At 44.4% G+C, this 15,817-nt stretch overlaps 1 protein-coding gene across 2 annotated transcripts in view; it reads left to right on the top strand.

Moving 5' to 3' along the window:
• Window positions 1-3,931: 3,931 nt before the first annotated feature.
• The window catches only part of LOC311500581 (kinesin-like protein KIF20B), a 42,743-nt gene continuing 30,857 nt past the window's right edge, over window positions 3,932-15,817 (top strand). The window contains exons 1-20 of one of the 2 annotated variants that reach the window (XM_084562079.1): window positions 3,932-3,984; window positions 5,383-5,491; window positions 5,641-5,730; window positions 5,830-5,952; window positions 6,078-6,216; window positions 6,382-6,566; window positions 7,392-7,446; window positions 7,582-7,788; window positions 7,954-8,065; window positions 8,831-8,905; window positions 9,109-9,255; window positions 9,372-9,534; window positions 9,652-9,804; window positions 9,900-10,019; window positions 10,202-10,341; window positions 10,513-10,633; window positions 11,777-11,924; window positions 12,865-13,016; window positions 13,650-14,105; window positions 14,265-15,418. In XM_084562079.1, coding sequence (XP_084418205.1) covers window positions 5,384-5,491; window positions 5,641-5,730; window positions 5,830-5,952; window positions 6,078-6,216; window positions 6,382-6,566; window positions 7,392-7,446; window positions 7,582-7,788; window positions 7,954-8,065; window positions 8,831-8,905; window positions 9,109-9,255; window positions 9,372-9,534; window positions 9,652-9,804; window positions 9,900-10,019; window positions 10,202-10,341; window positions 10,513-10,633; window positions 11,777-11,924; window positions 12,865-13,016; window positions 13,650-14,105; window positions 14,265-15,418 — 3,848 coding nt within the window. In that variant the 5' untranslated portion in view covers window positions 3,932-3,984; window position 5,383. Of the gene's footprint in view, window positions 3,985-5,326; window positions 5,492-5,640; window positions 5,731-5,829; window positions 5,953-6,077; window positions 6,217-6,381; window positions 6,567-7,391; window positions 7,447-7,581; window positions 7,789-7,953; window positions 8,066-8,830; window positions 8,906-9,108; window positions 9,256-9,371; window positions 9,535-9,651; window positions 9,805-9,899; window positions 10,020-10,201; window positions 10,342-10,512; window positions 10,634-11,776; window positions 11,925-12,864; window positions 13,017-13,649; window positions 14,106-14,264; window positions 15,419-15,817 lie in introns of those variants that run through there. The other variant, XM_084562078.1, reaches the window with a different exon arrangement.

The raw sequence follows: 15,817 nt of genomic DNA, 5'->3' as shown, positions 1-15,817 counted from the left end.
CCATAGCCTGCATCACTGTTTGATTGGCCATGATTTCTACAAAGGAACATAACATGCATATAATAGTAAGATACTGACTGGAAAATAAGGGGTAAACATGAAGTTAAACAGACAGGTAGCTCCTTGATTAGACAGTTGTGCTGATGTCATCCAGCATCAAAAGGACTTAAAGTCAAATCTAATTTTATTTATATAGCCCGAAATCAAATCAATTCAATTTGTCCCAGGGGGTTTACAATCTATACAGTATGTGACATCCTCTGTCCTTAGACCCTCAATGTCACTAAGGAACAACTACTATGATTTGTGTAGGGAAACCAAATTCTGACATAAGTTTCTGCAGGACATTATATTTCTGATGTTAGAAGTATTATGAGTAATGTTATACTGCAAATTAAAAACATGACATGGTGCCTGACTACATAGTATGTACGTTGTGTACTACATGCATATTGTGTTACATAATGCACTTTTTTTTTATCTAACTTGGCTACACTAATTTATCACGTCATCTTCAAATATAGGCTGTTGCATACATATACAGAATGTGGATCATTTTACCAGGTATTACAAAATGCCTGCATACCTGAGGAATCAACGTGTCATTGGAAATTGTACATTTTCCAATAATTTTCAAACACTTTAACAGTAATACTTAAAGCTGTCTATCTGTCTGTCTTGCAGTGGGACAAAGTGGAAAAACTCCTGGGAGCCAAAAGACAACATTCAAAGGTAACATCCTGAAATAGACTGTTACTGTGTCATAGTGATTTTGTTATTGTTGCTGTGTTGTATGACAGTTATGGAGACTGACAGGGGATTATGCCATACTGTGGTAATCAAAAATGTTCAAGTATAGACATGTTTCTTTTTTAATAATTAATTTTTAATGTTTGATTCAGACTGGTATTTAACTGATGACAAGAGTGAAAATCAGTTATATTCTTTGATATAACTGATTTATGATCTGTTTTGCTTGATCTTTGAGGAGGCAGGCTACATGAATGATAAATGTTAATGTCTGTTCATGTTTTAAAATAAAATACCTGCCACCTGTCTCTGTCTGTGTTCATTTCCATTCAGTTCAGTTTCATGACTGTTTACAGTTTATAAATTAGCAGCCTGAATAGGTTTGTTTTCACTAAAAAAGGGTGAGGGGTTAACAGACAACTTCATCCAATCACACCCATTACAGTAGCTTAGCCAGCATAAAAGACAAGCCCATGTCATCGAGAAGTCCATTCTTACCCATCAGATGAATTCTTGTGCTTATACTGCTTGTTAATCACTCAGAATTGATTTAGTTTTGATTAACATTTATTGTTAAAGGCATAAGCTGTGAACCAGTAGTTACACTATAGGTGATGATAGAAGTTACAATATTCTGAAATCAAGGAATGCCCCTGTCACACATCCTCAGTAGTGTTTTGTTGAGATGCTGTTTTTTCATTGAAACACACAGATGTCAGAAATGACCTATTGGACATCATAACAACGGTATGTGTAACTGATTTACTCAAAGTCCCTTGACAAATAGCTGTTGTGATGTTAGTTTACACACGGGTTCAAGATGCCTCTACAGACAGTTCAACCCCCCTCCCCTTCACCATCACCAAGGATCAGGTGAGCAGAGAGCTGAGGAGGCTGCGCCCAAGGAAAGCAGCGGGCCCGGACAAAGTGTGTCCAAGAATGCTCAAGGCCTGCTCTGCTGAATTGGGGGAGCCGCTTCAGCATGTCTTCAACCTGAGCCTGCAGCTGGGGAGGGTCCCCGCGCTCTGGAAGACTTCATGTCTCATCCCGGTTCCCAAAACAAAACACCCCAGGGAGCCGGGTGACTTCAGACCAGTTGCATTAACATCCCACATCATGAAGACTTTTGAACGGCTGCTGCTCCATCTGCTCAGACCCCAGGTCCACCACGCACAGGATCCCCTGCAGTTTGGATACCAGGAGAAGGTGGGCGTGGAGGATGCCATCCTCTATCTGTTACACAGGGCTTACTCTCATCTGGATAAGGAGAGCGGTGCTGTGAGAATCATGTTTTTTGATTTTTCCAGCGCCTTCAACACCATCTGGCCCCTCCTGCTGAGAGACAAGCTGACAGAGATGAGGGTGGACTCACACCTGGTGAGATGGATTACAGACTACCTCACAGAGAGACCACAGTACGTCAGACTGAAGGACTGCACGTCAGACACTGTGGTCAGCAGCACCGGCGCACCACAGGGGACCGTGCTCTCTCCCGTCCTCTTCACCTTGTACACATCTGACTTCCAGTACAACTCTGAGCTCTGCCACATGCAGAAATACTCAGATGACACTGCGATAGTTGGCTGTATCAAGGATGGACGGGAGGAGGAGTACAGGAGCCTGGTCGCGGACTTCATGAGGTGGTGCAGGTCCAACCATCTGCAGCTGAACACCTCCAAGACCAAGGAGATGGTGGTGGACTTCAGAAGGAAGAAATCACATCTCCAACCTGTGTCCATCAACGGGGTCGATGTGGAGGTGGTCCGGACTTACAAATATCTGGGGCTGCAGCTGGACGACAGGTTGGACTGGACAACAAACATGGACACACTCCACAGGAAAGGACAGAGCTGTCTGTACTTCCTGAGAAGGCTAGGGTCCTTCAACGTCTGCAAAAAACTGCTGCGGATGTTTTACCAGTCTGTAGTGGCCAGCGTCCTCTTCTATGCTGTGGTTTGCTGGGGAGGAAGCAGCAAGAAGAGGGACGCTGCTCGACTGGACAGACTGGTGAGGAGGGCTGGCTCAGTGGTGGGCACAGAGCTGGACTCTCTGGTGACAGTGGCAGAGAGAAGGACCCTGGACAAACTGCTGTCCATACTGAACAACGCCCACCACCCTCTGCACAACACCTTCATCAGGCAGAGGAGCGTGTTCAGTGGCAGGCTGCTGTCTCAATCCTGCTCCACCAACAGACTGAAGAACTCTTTCGTCCCCCTGGCCATCAGGCTGTACAAGAGCTCTCAGTGATGGCAGGAGACACAATAGACAATGGACATATTTTGTTGCACCTACTTACTGGACACTCTGTCATTGCCATGTCTGTCTACCTCTGCTACATGTGGTGACTGTGACTTTCATTCATTTATTCATTTCATTCATCTGTTTACAAACTAATTTAATTGCACACAGTCTTCCCCATTTGTAGTTCTCATATTTATAACAAACAAAAACAAAAAAAAAACCTTCTACCTCTATTGGTCACTTTATATTTTTAACAGGTCACTTTATATTTTTAACATAGTTTATAGTTGTATAAAACATTTTATTTCTAGTTACTTTATATTTTTTATATAGTTTTTCCTAGATAGTTTTTGTATTGTATGTTCAATGTATGTTACTGCTACTGGATGCTTGAATTTCCCCCGAGATCAATAGAGTATCTATCTATCTATCTATCTATCTATCTATCTATCTATTCACTTTGAGGGTGTGGGTAGTATTTTCACACTAATCGGCTCGTTTTCTACCCGGGATGACGACAGTAAGACACGTCTCCACTGCACTACATTTTATTGTCCACTAGATGTCCGTCCTAACAGAGCACTGTGTCACTGCTTCAACAAAGCCTCGATTGCCCATCACTCGTTGAAGGATCTTAAGGTTAAAAAACAAACCAAACTTAAGAAAACTAAACTGAAAATCTAAAAACTCACCCTAAAAAAAAACGTCCAAAACATATTTAGGCTGTTCCTAGACTCATTCTTGTCTCTTCTTCTGAGACGTTAGGGAGCGCTCATTGATATTTATACAAATTACGCGATGACGTCATCGAGCAGCTTTTAGGACAGCCAATAGCGACGTTCCTTGCCGAGGAGTAAGCGACGCTGCGATTGGACCGTTTCAAACCGAGACCGCGGCGGCTTTCGTTGTTGTGTTTAGCTCGACATTAGCTGGAGCGCAAAAGAGCATTCTTCTGTACTTAAACGTACTTAATGTGTCCAGCACAACCGTCAGGTGAGTGTTTCTGTTGAGTTATATCACAGGTGAGAATGCAGACCTGTCTCTGGGCGCGTTATCAAAAGATTAAAGTGATATTTGTTGAGCTACGCTACGAATTGTTATCAGTTGACAGGTGCTCCTCCTCCTGCTGCTGCTAGTCAGGTAACGTTTTTTTTTCTTTAGCTAACATGCTAGCTAGCTTAGTGGCACAGCGCGACCGAAATAACGTAAAATAACGTTAGTGTGATTTACCCGCAGTGGCACGAAGTTTTCTAAAGGAGCAATGAAGTTGTGTGAGTTTTTATTTTGTTTTATTTAAATAGACAGCGACAACAAAACGTTAAAAAAAACCCGTAACCGTTTGGTTTGACCTCATTAAAAGCACCAGGGACACCTTGTTAGTAAACCGTTTTCAGGTGAAACCCGGCGAAACAACTGTTAGTTAACAAAGCTGACACCAGTTGTTTGGTGAATGATCTGTTTAACGAAACCAGATCTGAGGCACCAGCTTTGTTTTTAGAAGGGCGTGGTGTTTATTAACTTGAATATCTAGTCATACTGATTATAAGATGACGTTTTATTTTTAAATAATCGATTTAATTAAATTGGAAAAGTTCTCGAGGCCGGGGAAACTGCTGGGAAACTTCTGGACCTGACATTCATTGGTGTGGATGTTACTTAGACATGTAGCACCCACCTAGACCAGACCAGACCAGGCACCCCCACCCCACCTAGACCAGACCAGGCACCCCCACCCCATAGCAATGACACTCCTTGATAGCAGCAGCCATCCCCAGCAGGATGCAGCCTGACACAGACACACACACAAAAACACTTTAGGAACAACTAAAAAAAAAAACATGAAGAACAGCACAAGGTGTTGACCTGGCCTCCAAATTCACTAGATCCCAAACTGATCAAGTATCTGTGGGATGATCCACAGAGGCCCCTCCCCTCAAAGGCCCCCCACTAACAGCAGGACACCCTCAGAAGGCCCATGTCCATTCTCTGATGAGTCACCACAAGGGAGACCTGCACAATATTAGAAAGGTGGTCATAATGTTATGCCTGATTGGTGTAGGTTGAATCAGTAAAGAAAATATTCATATTGAAGCAACACAAATGATTTTCTTAAAAACAAACAAAAACTTGACGTAAAAACGAACAAATAAAAACAACGACCATTTTCTCCTTTTGTTCTCTTTCGGTTTTCTTTTTTTTTTTTTTTCATATATTAAAGGATTAAAGGTAAATACCATAAACTACACGGACCGTAAACCCATATATCTGATCAGGTCATTTTGTTCAGCGTTCATGGAAACGGTTAAGTTTTTAAATCTCCGGTCACGTAGCCACACACAAGTCCTTTGACCCTGTTGATTTAATTTTCATGTTTGTGATCATGCATTGCAGGATGATGGACTCATCCCTCAGCTACAACCCTGACAAACAGGAGCAGGTGGAGGTTGACGGTTTGAAAAGAGACGCCTCGCTGGAGTTGAGCGCCTTACCAGACTCGCAGGTAAACGCAGTTCACAGTTAATTCATCCTGTCAGTGCGTGTCTGTGCAAATACTGTGTAGGATGAATTACTAGGGAAAAATAGAGACACAGTTTACACTGCAGCCACAATTATTATTATTATTTTTTTTACTTATGTGTATGTTTGCAGCATTCCTGCATCGAGGAGAGAGAGCACCTTCAGGTCTACCTCCGAATCCGTCCCTTCACCTCAGCAGAGAGCAGTAACGGAGAGTCACAGGTGACAAGAATAATTCACATGCAGGGAATTGAACTGAAGTGGCCTCTTTAGCTTTTAGCCACCTTAACACGTTTTCTTTTTTGTCTTGTCCGTTACCAGGACTGTGTTACCATCGAGCCTCCTGACACGGTTCTGCTGAAGCCTCCCAGTTTGTCCCTCTCAGCGAGACTTAGCTCTGACAAGTCACTCCCTCAGACCGGACAGCGCTTCCAGTTCTCTCAGGTTGGTGTTTCCTGGTGGATGAGGCAATCAGACACGTTTTCTTCCTCTGGCTTCAGAAATATCTATCCACTCAAGGTCCAAGCTGACTGGAAGAGAGTAAGAACTCCTGATATTTCCTTCTGTAGGTGTTTGGTCCTGAGACAGCGCAGAGTGAGCTGTTTGGTGGGACTGTAAAGGATCTGGTCAAAGATGTTCTTGAAGGAGGGAACTCTCTGGTTTTCACTTACGGAGTCACAAATGCTGGGAAGACCTTTACGTTCTTGGGTATAGTACAGTCCCTCATGTGTTTAAGTTTCCATTTAATAAAACCTGTTAGTCTTGCAACTGTTCCCTCTCTTCTGTTCTCCTTTTGCAACCTTATGCTTTAACTTGCAAAACAAAAGAGCAAGTCTTACATCGAGCCTTTTCAATATGCTTTTGTCACTCAAGGTCCAGACACCGATGCTGGTATCCTACCCAGATCTCTGGATGTAATCTTCAGCAGTATCGATGGACGGGTTTTCCCGGGGATGAGCATCAAGCCTCATCGCTGCCAAGAGTTCACAAGACTCACCAGGGAGAAGCAGGCTGAGGAGGCGCTGTTCAAGAAAAACCTCCTCAGACAGCTCAAAGAGGTAGTCACCTGTCTGAGCAGCATGTTGTCAGAGCAGTGGCTGCAGTCCAGTGAGATGTGTTCAGGAGCTGTGCTGCAGAGCTCAATCTACGAATGCTGTAGTTGTCCAAAAGAGAATAAATAGAACTAAAGCATAACAACTGGCCACTATTTTCTCTCATGAGCAACGCCGTGAAGCGTACTCACATTTCTGGGGAGGTGCACGTCAGGCCACGGTGCTCGGGTCTGCGTAGGTTCAGCGCTGTCGCCGTAGCGTCTAAATCGCTCATTAGACTGGCCAGGGTGTTGTGTTGTGGAGTGGGTGAGAGTCCAGCTCCACCCCTGCAACATCATTACTTGTTGCAGCCTGCTGCCCCAGCATGCAGCGGCATCCAGGAGCGTGCAGGCCACCACAGACTCGTAAAACGTCCTCAAGATTGTGAGGCAGATGTTGAAGGACCTCAGTAAGGATATGGGAAGATAGACAACTGACTGTTAGAATCACTGGAAGCACGGTTGCAGCCATGGTACCACTAATCAGAGCTACAGTGCTATATTTTCACAATTTAGCTCTGAAAACAGACGGACACGTACTGACTTACCATCGCTAGTGATAAAAATCCATTCCTGGTCTTAAGGCTCGTACCTTTTTAAAGTGGACCCTATAAACTGTGAATTAACAGTGGACGATATGTTAAAACGTGAAGATATTTCTTTCTCGAGAGGTTTTTGGTCTTGTTTTGTGTTAGTCGTTACTGCTACTTTTTTTTCTATATAAACGTGTTTGTCATTTACTTATCCAGAATATAACTCTTGTTTCTGAATAGTTTGTTCTTTGCCTTTTTAGAGTGAGAAAAGCAATGCCAGCCTGTTGAACTTCACCAATAAGACTCTTCTTGAAGGTAAGATATGTGGTCAGATATTGGTTTAGTGTTTCTGTAGATTTTTTATTTATTTATTTATTTGCACTGCAGCACAATTAAGATTACATTACAGAAATTAAGTCCAAACTAAATTCATAATGTAACCCTGCGCAGGCTCCTCCGTGCTCGGCACCACTGCAGCAGCAGAGGACAAAATCGGCATGGAGCTGGAAACAAACACTAAGTTCTCAGTTTGGGTTTCTTTCTGTGAAATCTACAATGAGAACATTCACGATCTCCTGGAGGTCGTCCCCAGCGGGGCCCCGAGGAGGACGGCGCTGCGCCTGTCACAGGATGTCAAGGGCAACGCGTTTGTCAAAGGTCTGAAGACACGGCTATCATCTGATCTTTACAAAACCTATGTTTAAATGGAACTTAAACTTTGTAGGACATTCATAAAATCAACAGAAGTAAACAATCTGTTCCACTCTTCCTCCTTAGCCAAGCATAGAACCTGAACTCCTGTTTTTGTGCGTTTGCCCTCAGATCTGCGTTGGGTCCAGGTGAATGGCGCTGAAGAGGCTTACAGAGTCATGAACCTGGGCAAGAAGAACCAGAGCTTCTCCTCCACTCGACTCAATCATCTCTCCAGCAGGAGGTGAGGACGACAGCCAGCAGCAATGACACGTGTGCGGACTTAAGGGTTTTCAAACGGTGCAAAAGTCAAATGAATTTACTGCCTCTGACAATATGAAAGTGTCAGATTTATTACACTTTGACTGCACAAATAGGAGGCCGATAGGAGATTCCACTGTTGATGGAAGTCTTTGCAGGGGCCTTGCTGTAGTGTAGTGTTGATATATCTGTAGTACGTCTGAGTTTACAAGAAACGACCCGAGCAAGTTTCTTTTCATGTTCAGTATCGGCCGATCCAAGATCCTCCCAAAACCTGATCAGAGTGCCGGGGTGGTTGGCAGGACGTTGCATCTATACAAATGATTAAACGTTAGTGAGAGGATCGTGTTTATTGTGACAACGATGGAGACAAATGAGCAAAAACATTCTTTCACAGCTGCAGGGCGACGTTACAGTGTCACTGATTTGATAGAATAAATGTAATATTGATTTTAAATATTGATCTCGGTAACACAATTATTACAAACTAAAGACTTCCCCAGACAGTCTGGTCATGACAGACCTGGACTGAATATTTTTCTCTACCTTTAATCATGGCAAAACTGAAGAATGCAGCACACCTTTAATCACTTATTAATTAAAAGTAAATTAGTTTGAGTGGCTGGTGGTCAGCTGTCTTCTAGGTGTTTTATTTCTCCCATGTTTTTGTGCTAATGGTTTGTTTGTCACATCTTAAATATAAAGGTACTGAGATGTGTGTTTGATTTTCCCTCTCTGTTTTTTACAGTCACAGTATTTTCTCCATTCGAATTTTGAGGATTGAGGATACTGGACCGTTACCAAGGGTCCACGCGGTCAGCGAGTGAGTAGAACGTTAGCTTTAACTGGGACAAACAGTACGTTACTTATTTTAACTTAAGTCTTTTAGTGTTTGAACTGAGTCTTTTACCTGTTTAGCTAAGACTGCACAGATCATTTTATCTGCATTACAGTTGTACGTTTGTTAAAATGTTAATAAAGCTTGATTTGATTTGACTTGATGTATCTGTGTTTCGTTCTCTCCAGGCTGTGTTTGTGTGACCTGGCCGGCTCCGAGCGTTGCGCCAAGACCCAGAATAAAGGAGAGCGTCTGAAAGAGGCGGGAAACATCAACACATCGCTGCTCACTCTGGGGAAATGCATCAGTGCACTACGACACAATCAGCAGGCCAAGTGAGACTTTTACTTCTCTCTCTGTCTTAAACTGATCCTGAGCTGATGTTCCAGTCGCTGCTGCAGCTTCAAAGTGAAAACCTGATGAAGCTAACTTGGTCTGTTCCCTCTCTCAGGCTCCTTCAGCACGTTCCCTTCAGGGAAAGCAAGCTGACCCACTACCTGCAGGGCTTTTTCTGCGGCCGAGGTAAAGCCTGCATGATCGTCAACATCAACCAGTGCGCCTCCATGTACGACGAGACTCTCAACGTCCTCAGATTCTCTGCTCTGGCTCAGAAGGTTCGTACGTTTTTTAAAGTTCCATCTCTGTGGGGAAACTCTGTCTGTATGTCAGTAAATAAACGTGCACATCTAAGATTATTCATTTTATTTGTTCTTTTCTTTTTTTGTTTTCAGGTCGTAGTTCTATCTTCCAGACTCCTTCCCATCATGCCACAGAGGTCCACCAGTGAGGTATCCTTCCTCGTCAACAATGCTGAGAGGAAGGCTCTTCGGAGCAGCAGGAGGAGCTCCCTGATTGGCTGGGAGAGTAGTCTGGAGGATGTACAGGTGTGAACTCATGGTTACACTTTACTACTTTATTATAATGCTGTATTTATCTCCATTTATAAATCTCCATTCTGTTATTTAAACATTGTTTGCAGGAGGATGAGGACGATGAGTATGAGGAAGAAATGAGCCTGATGGAGGACACCATGGATCAGACTGGCTGTGAAGATGATGAAAATAATGATAAAGTTCTCATCTGTAAAAAGACGTTCCAGGTTAGTCCACTTTAGTTTCATGAAACGCTTTAACAAAGAGGTTTCCACTGGATACACAAAATAAGTTTAGGTTTGAAGCTATTCACTGGCTTTAAGACTGGTTGGGTGAAGGTTATACGCCTTTGGAAGTAGGAAATCTTATAATAATCAGGTTGAAAATCCATTTGTGTGTCGTTCCTCAGAGGCAGGTGGCGCTGTTGAAGCAGCTGCAGGTCCAGCTGAAGAAGGAGCGAGCCGAGAGCCTGCTCATGGAGGGACAAGTCAGGCAGGAAATCAGCACCGAGTTCTCCGAGCTTTTCTCTGAGATGCAGAAGGACTACGAGTGAGACGCTTTGTCGTTTATACAAATGTCCAGTAAAGCACTGATGACGGATGTTTCCAAAAAGAATCTTCACAGAATTAAATTAGAAATGATTTTAACTATATTCAAATGCAGTGGTGATTTCCAAGGAGCATATTTAATGTCTTTCTAACGTGTTTGTGTTTGGCTCAGTGACCGTCTGGCGAGGGAGAGAGAGATCATGGAGGAGCGAGCGGAAAGGAGGATGGAGATTCTGAAGAATCTGTTTGATAAAATGGCTGCACCCGGAACCAGTCAAGATGTACAGGCCATGGTAACGCAGTCTTTCTGTTTCTTAGTCCACAATCTGCGAATGATATGTTTTGTTTTCTAATATCTGTCTACTGACACATGCACAACCAGGATGGAAGGACTTGATTTGCTCTGGAACTAATGAAAAGTTTAACAAAACCATCTCTAAAGAGTTTGGAACCCATAAATAATCCACAGTCAGACAGATTGAAGACGACTGTTCCCCTCCACAGGAGTGGTCCGCCAACAAAGATCACTCCATAATAGTCTGAGAGGTCCCAAAGGAACCCAGGGGAACTTCTAAGCAGCTAAAGGCCTCTCTCTCATTGGCTGATGTTAATGTTGATGAATCCACTGAACAACCATGGTGTGATGGACAAAGACACTGCTCTCCAAGAAGAACATTTCTAAACATCATGTGGACAAGACAGAAGACTATTGGGACAATGTCTAGTGGACAGATGAGACCAAAGTAGAATAGTTTGGTTTAAATGAGATGAACCAACACTGCATCATTCCAGCATCAGAACCTCATCCCTCCATCAAACATGGGGGTGCTAATGTCCTGGTTTGGGCCTGTTCTGCTGCATCTGGACCAGGACGGCTTGTCCTCATTGATGGACCAATGAATTCTGAATTCTACCAGTGAACTCTAAAAGAAAATGTCAGGACATCTGTCCATGAGCTGAATGTGAAGAGAAACTGGGTCATGCAGCAAGACAACGAGAACCAAGAACACAAGTGGTTCTACAAACGAACGGTTAAAGAAGAACAAGATGAATGTTTAGGAACGGCCAAGTCAAAGTCCTGACCTTAATCCAATAGAAATGTTGTGGAAGGACCTGAAGCAAGCAGTTGATGTGAGGAAACCCACCAACATCTCAGAACTGAAGTGGTTCTGTTCTGAGGAATGGGCTAAAATTCCTCCAAGCTGCTGTAGACCACTGATCAGCTGTTACCAGAAACATTTAGTGACAAGGAGGTCACAGCAGATACTGGACACAAGGGTTATACAAATGATTAATTGTCTTAAATAAATAAATGCACAGTGTCAAGACTTGTGTTAAAATCTTTACGAAGGGTCAAATAACCTTTAGCTGAGTACGTGGACAGGTGTGGTTTAATAACCTGACTAATTCCTCTGATTGTGTCCTTACTCGTGCAGGACACATGCTTGGATTCCACCGAGGCGTCTCATTCCTGTGGAGGTTCAGGCCGAGCCGGGCCTCGGGTAGACATGACGGCTGTAGAGGAGCTGGAGAGGAAGGTGCTGGAACTGAACAAACAGCAGCAGAACGCCCAAGAGCACAAAGGTAAAAAGACACGAGCTCATCAGTGTGTTAGTCGGTCAGAAAGGTAAGTACAGACTGTGCTGCACACGAAACCATCAAATGGCATGAGGTCACACCTGTAAGCAGATTGTTCCTGCACATATGGACCTATACAGCCAAACAACTTAAATGACGTGGGTGTTATCAAGCTTTAGCAGTGGTTAGCATCTCAAAGTGAAGGTTATGGGTTCTAACCTGCTGGCCTGCTGGGGTCTTTATGAGGAGATTCCATGTTCTCCCTTTGTCGGCTGTGTTTCCTCTCACATCGACATGCATGTTAGGTTCATGTGAGAATGAATGGTGTCCCTCTATAGCAGGGGTGTCAAACATACGGCCCGTGGACCAAAACCAGCCCGTCAGAGGGGCTAATCTGGTCCATGGCATGAATTCTCAAAGTGCAACTGCAAAGAAGCTGTTCCTGTTAGTAAGAGTAGTGGACCAGAACTAAACAGCAGATGGCAGCAGTGCGCTTCTTCTTTTTAGGTTGCTCATAAAATGTTTTGTAAAAGATCATTAAATGTAAACACTTTTATAATGGACGTCTTTGCACTAAAGCAAAGGGGAAACTGTGATATCATGTTAGTGGTCCGCGCCCCCCCGGCTCTAGAGGATAAAACAGATGCATTCCTAATTACGATCAGCTCTACCTATGCTAATTAATGACAGAATACAGTAACAACATATTTATATTATATATTACTTTTGATGAATTATGTCATTTGCCGTTTGTCATTCAGATATACCATTGCTACGTCGGAATAAAATGTATGAGGAAAAGTTCTGTTATGTTTTAGTAGTCTAAACTGCAGCCCTCGTGTTTATTCGTTATCTAATATGTACATTTGTGCCTTTACCTGTATGGTATTGTTCTTAAAGTGATAAATGTCAGGTGACCTCTTTATTTCCTGTTTTTATTTTCCAGCCCGTGAACTTGAGGATGAGGAGAAAACGAGGCTTCTCTCTCAGCTCCGGGACAAGTCCTCAGAGGTCGCCCGGCTACAGAAACAAGTGGGCGACCTGCAGAAGACGGCTGAGCTGAACTCACAGAGCTCACATGAGGGAGGGCAGCTGCAGGTAAGAATCCTCCAGAGCACCTAGCCGGGAGCAGGTGTGGAGTGGCCCGACAGAGGAGAGGTACTGTGACGTCCTCGGTGTCCCAATAACTCTGAGTGGGGCCAGATGTCGGTGAAGTGCAATCTGAGCTTAATGAGTATTCCTACGATGTCGGGGAGTTCATTTTCTTCCTGCACACTCATGTCTCTGTAGGTTCAGGGAGTTCAGTCAGCTCGACTGCCTAAACCCCAGGCTGTGTTGAAAGATGTGTCACTTGTAATATTTAGACTCACACAGACTTTATTCATCCTCAGGGGAAGTTGCTTGGTCACAGCGACTTATCTGATAAATATTTGAGCGTTGTTTCAACTTGTAATGGACGTTGTATGACAATAGAAGAGACAGCTGTCCACAAAAGCACTTTCATTGGGCTTTCACAGCTTTTATTTGAGTTATATTTAGAACCAGCCAATAAACTGTGGTGAAGGATGGCTTTAGTGCGCTCTAATGTCTTTTGCTGTTAATTGGTTTTTATCAGGAAACAACAACAACAACTGATTTTCCAGTCTAAGCTGTCGTCATTTTTCGAAATTAAATAAAAGGGGTTCTTGGCAAGTATGCAAACGTATCGGTGTGCTCTCCTTCTTCAACCAGGAGGCCCTGGCTGCCCTCGAGGAGGAGAAGAAGGCCAGAGAGGACGCTCTCTCAGCTCTGGAGTACCAGACTAAAGGTAAAGAGGAGGCTTTGGCATCCTTGGAGGAGGAGAGGAAAGCAAGGGAGGAGGTTGTTTCCACGCTCGAGGAGCTGAAGCGACGTAAAGAGGAGATGCTGGCGTGCCTCAAAGAAGAGAGGAAAGACAAAGAGGAAGCCATAGCAGCCCTGGAAGCTGAGAGGAGAGCCAAGGAGAGGATGGTTGCCACACTCGCAGAAGAGAAGCGGAGCAGAGAGGAGACACTTGCTGCTGCTGCTGGTGAAGAGAAGAGTGGCAAAGAGGATGTTCAGTCTGGTCTCAGGCTGGTTGAGGAGAGAGAGAGGAGGCAGCAGGAGGGTGATGCACTTCGACTAGAACTTAAAGAGATGGCTGACGAGCTGGAAGCTGCAGAACACCAGGTGAGTCGCAGTAATGTTTAAAACCACACAGCAAATTTAAATAAAGTTTATAGGAGGTGATTTCCTTGAGAATTGCTAAAACTTGATTTTTAACGTGTTCCTCCCAAAGTTTCATTTGTGTTTTGTTAAATACTCTTTGTGCTAAATCAATCACCACAGGTTAGCAGCAAGACGGAGAGAGCTGAACAAGCTTTAATCCAGCTACAAGCTGCTCAGACACAACTCGACCAACACTCCAAGGAGATCCAAGAGAAATCCTCCCTGATCGACACCCTGAAGCAGGAAGTTGAGCGACTGAAACAGGATGTGACGAGCACAGCGGTGTCATCTGGTGGTGTCACGGATCAGCTAAGACGAGAAGTGTCAGAACTCACAAAGAGTCTGGCTGAGGAAAAGGAGAACGGCGAGATCAAGCAACGACAAATACTGGAGCATGAGCAGGAGCTGGCGCAGATGAAACACCAGCTGGAAGACCAGCAGCTGATCTCTGAGCAGTTCACTGAGAAGCTGAATCAGAAGGAGGCGGCTTCAAAACAGCAGCTGGAAGAGCTGAAAAGGAAGCTTGAGGAGAAAGAAGAGAAGAGCTCCTCACTGGAGGAGCTCAGATCTCAGCTCAGGTGTCAAGAACAGGCTTCCAAGGAAGACGTAAAACAGTGGAAAGAAAAACTTGAGGCGCAAACACAAGCTTCAGAAAAGCAGCTGGAGCAGCTCAATGAGAAGCTGCGAGAACAGGAAGTGCTGTCACTGCAGCAGCTGGAAGAGTTAAAACGCAGACTGAGTGAACAAAAAGACTCTTCAGGCCAACTGGTAGACGACCTTAAAGAAAAGCTCAGCGAGCAGGAGAAAACTACAGAGCTGCTCAAGGCTCAACTAGAAGAAGTTAGGTCCAACGGTTCAACCGGTTCCTCTCGCTCTGAGGCTGAAGAAGACCTCAAGAGGTTGAACTCTGACCTCCAGGCTGAGATCGTGTCCCTGAGAGCTAAGGTTTCCAACGTGGAAGAAGCGAAGGAGTCGAGTTTAGAGATGGAGCAAACGCTGAAAGAAAAGGAGAGGCGGGTGGAAGAGCTGGAGAAGACCTCCGCACAGAGAGAGGCAGAGCTGCAGAGCAAGCTGCAGGAGAAGGAGGCGCAGATCACATCCCTGCAGAAGAGTCTGAAGAAGGCGCAGGAGGAGCGGGAAGAGGAGGAGTGCCGAGCGGTGCAGGAGGCCCGGCAGAAGGAGGTGGAGCGGCGCAGGGAGCTGCTGGCTGTGGCGCACGAGGCCATCGCTCAGAAGGAAGCAGAGCTGGAGAAGAGAGACGAGGAGATCAACAGGTAGTCGGTCGTTTTGTTTACAGAGTGTGGTTGGTAATTTAATCTCCTGCTGAATCAAGAGCAAGAGAGTACCAGACGTATCTCTTCTAGTACATCCTTTCACACCAGACCTAAGCCCTATTTGCACGGGATTAGTTTTATCTGAGGACGTCCTGTGATTCAGATATTCCCCCCTACGTCTGTGTTTCTTGTGACTTATTCACACTACTACAGCCTTCATAATTATTAAGAGACGAGGCAGAACAAAGCTGAGAATCAAACAAAACCAACATAGCACAGAGATCTCTTAAATATTCTTAACATTGAAGCCAGATTCCCTTTGTTTAAGTCTAAGCACTAACTCCTGGAACAATGATGAAAGCAGAAAATAAGAAACTACCTTTATTCTTCCCTGTGTGA

This window comes from Chelon labrosus, assembly GCF_963514085.1.
Source record: "Chelon labrosus genome assembly, chromosome: 15".
NCBI lineage: Eukaryota > Metazoa > Chordata > Actinopteri > Mugiliformes > Mugilidae > Chelon > Chelon labrosus.
The sequence above is the reverse complement of the archived record's forward strand: the minus strand, read 5'-3'. Positions and strand labels throughout refer to the sequence as shown.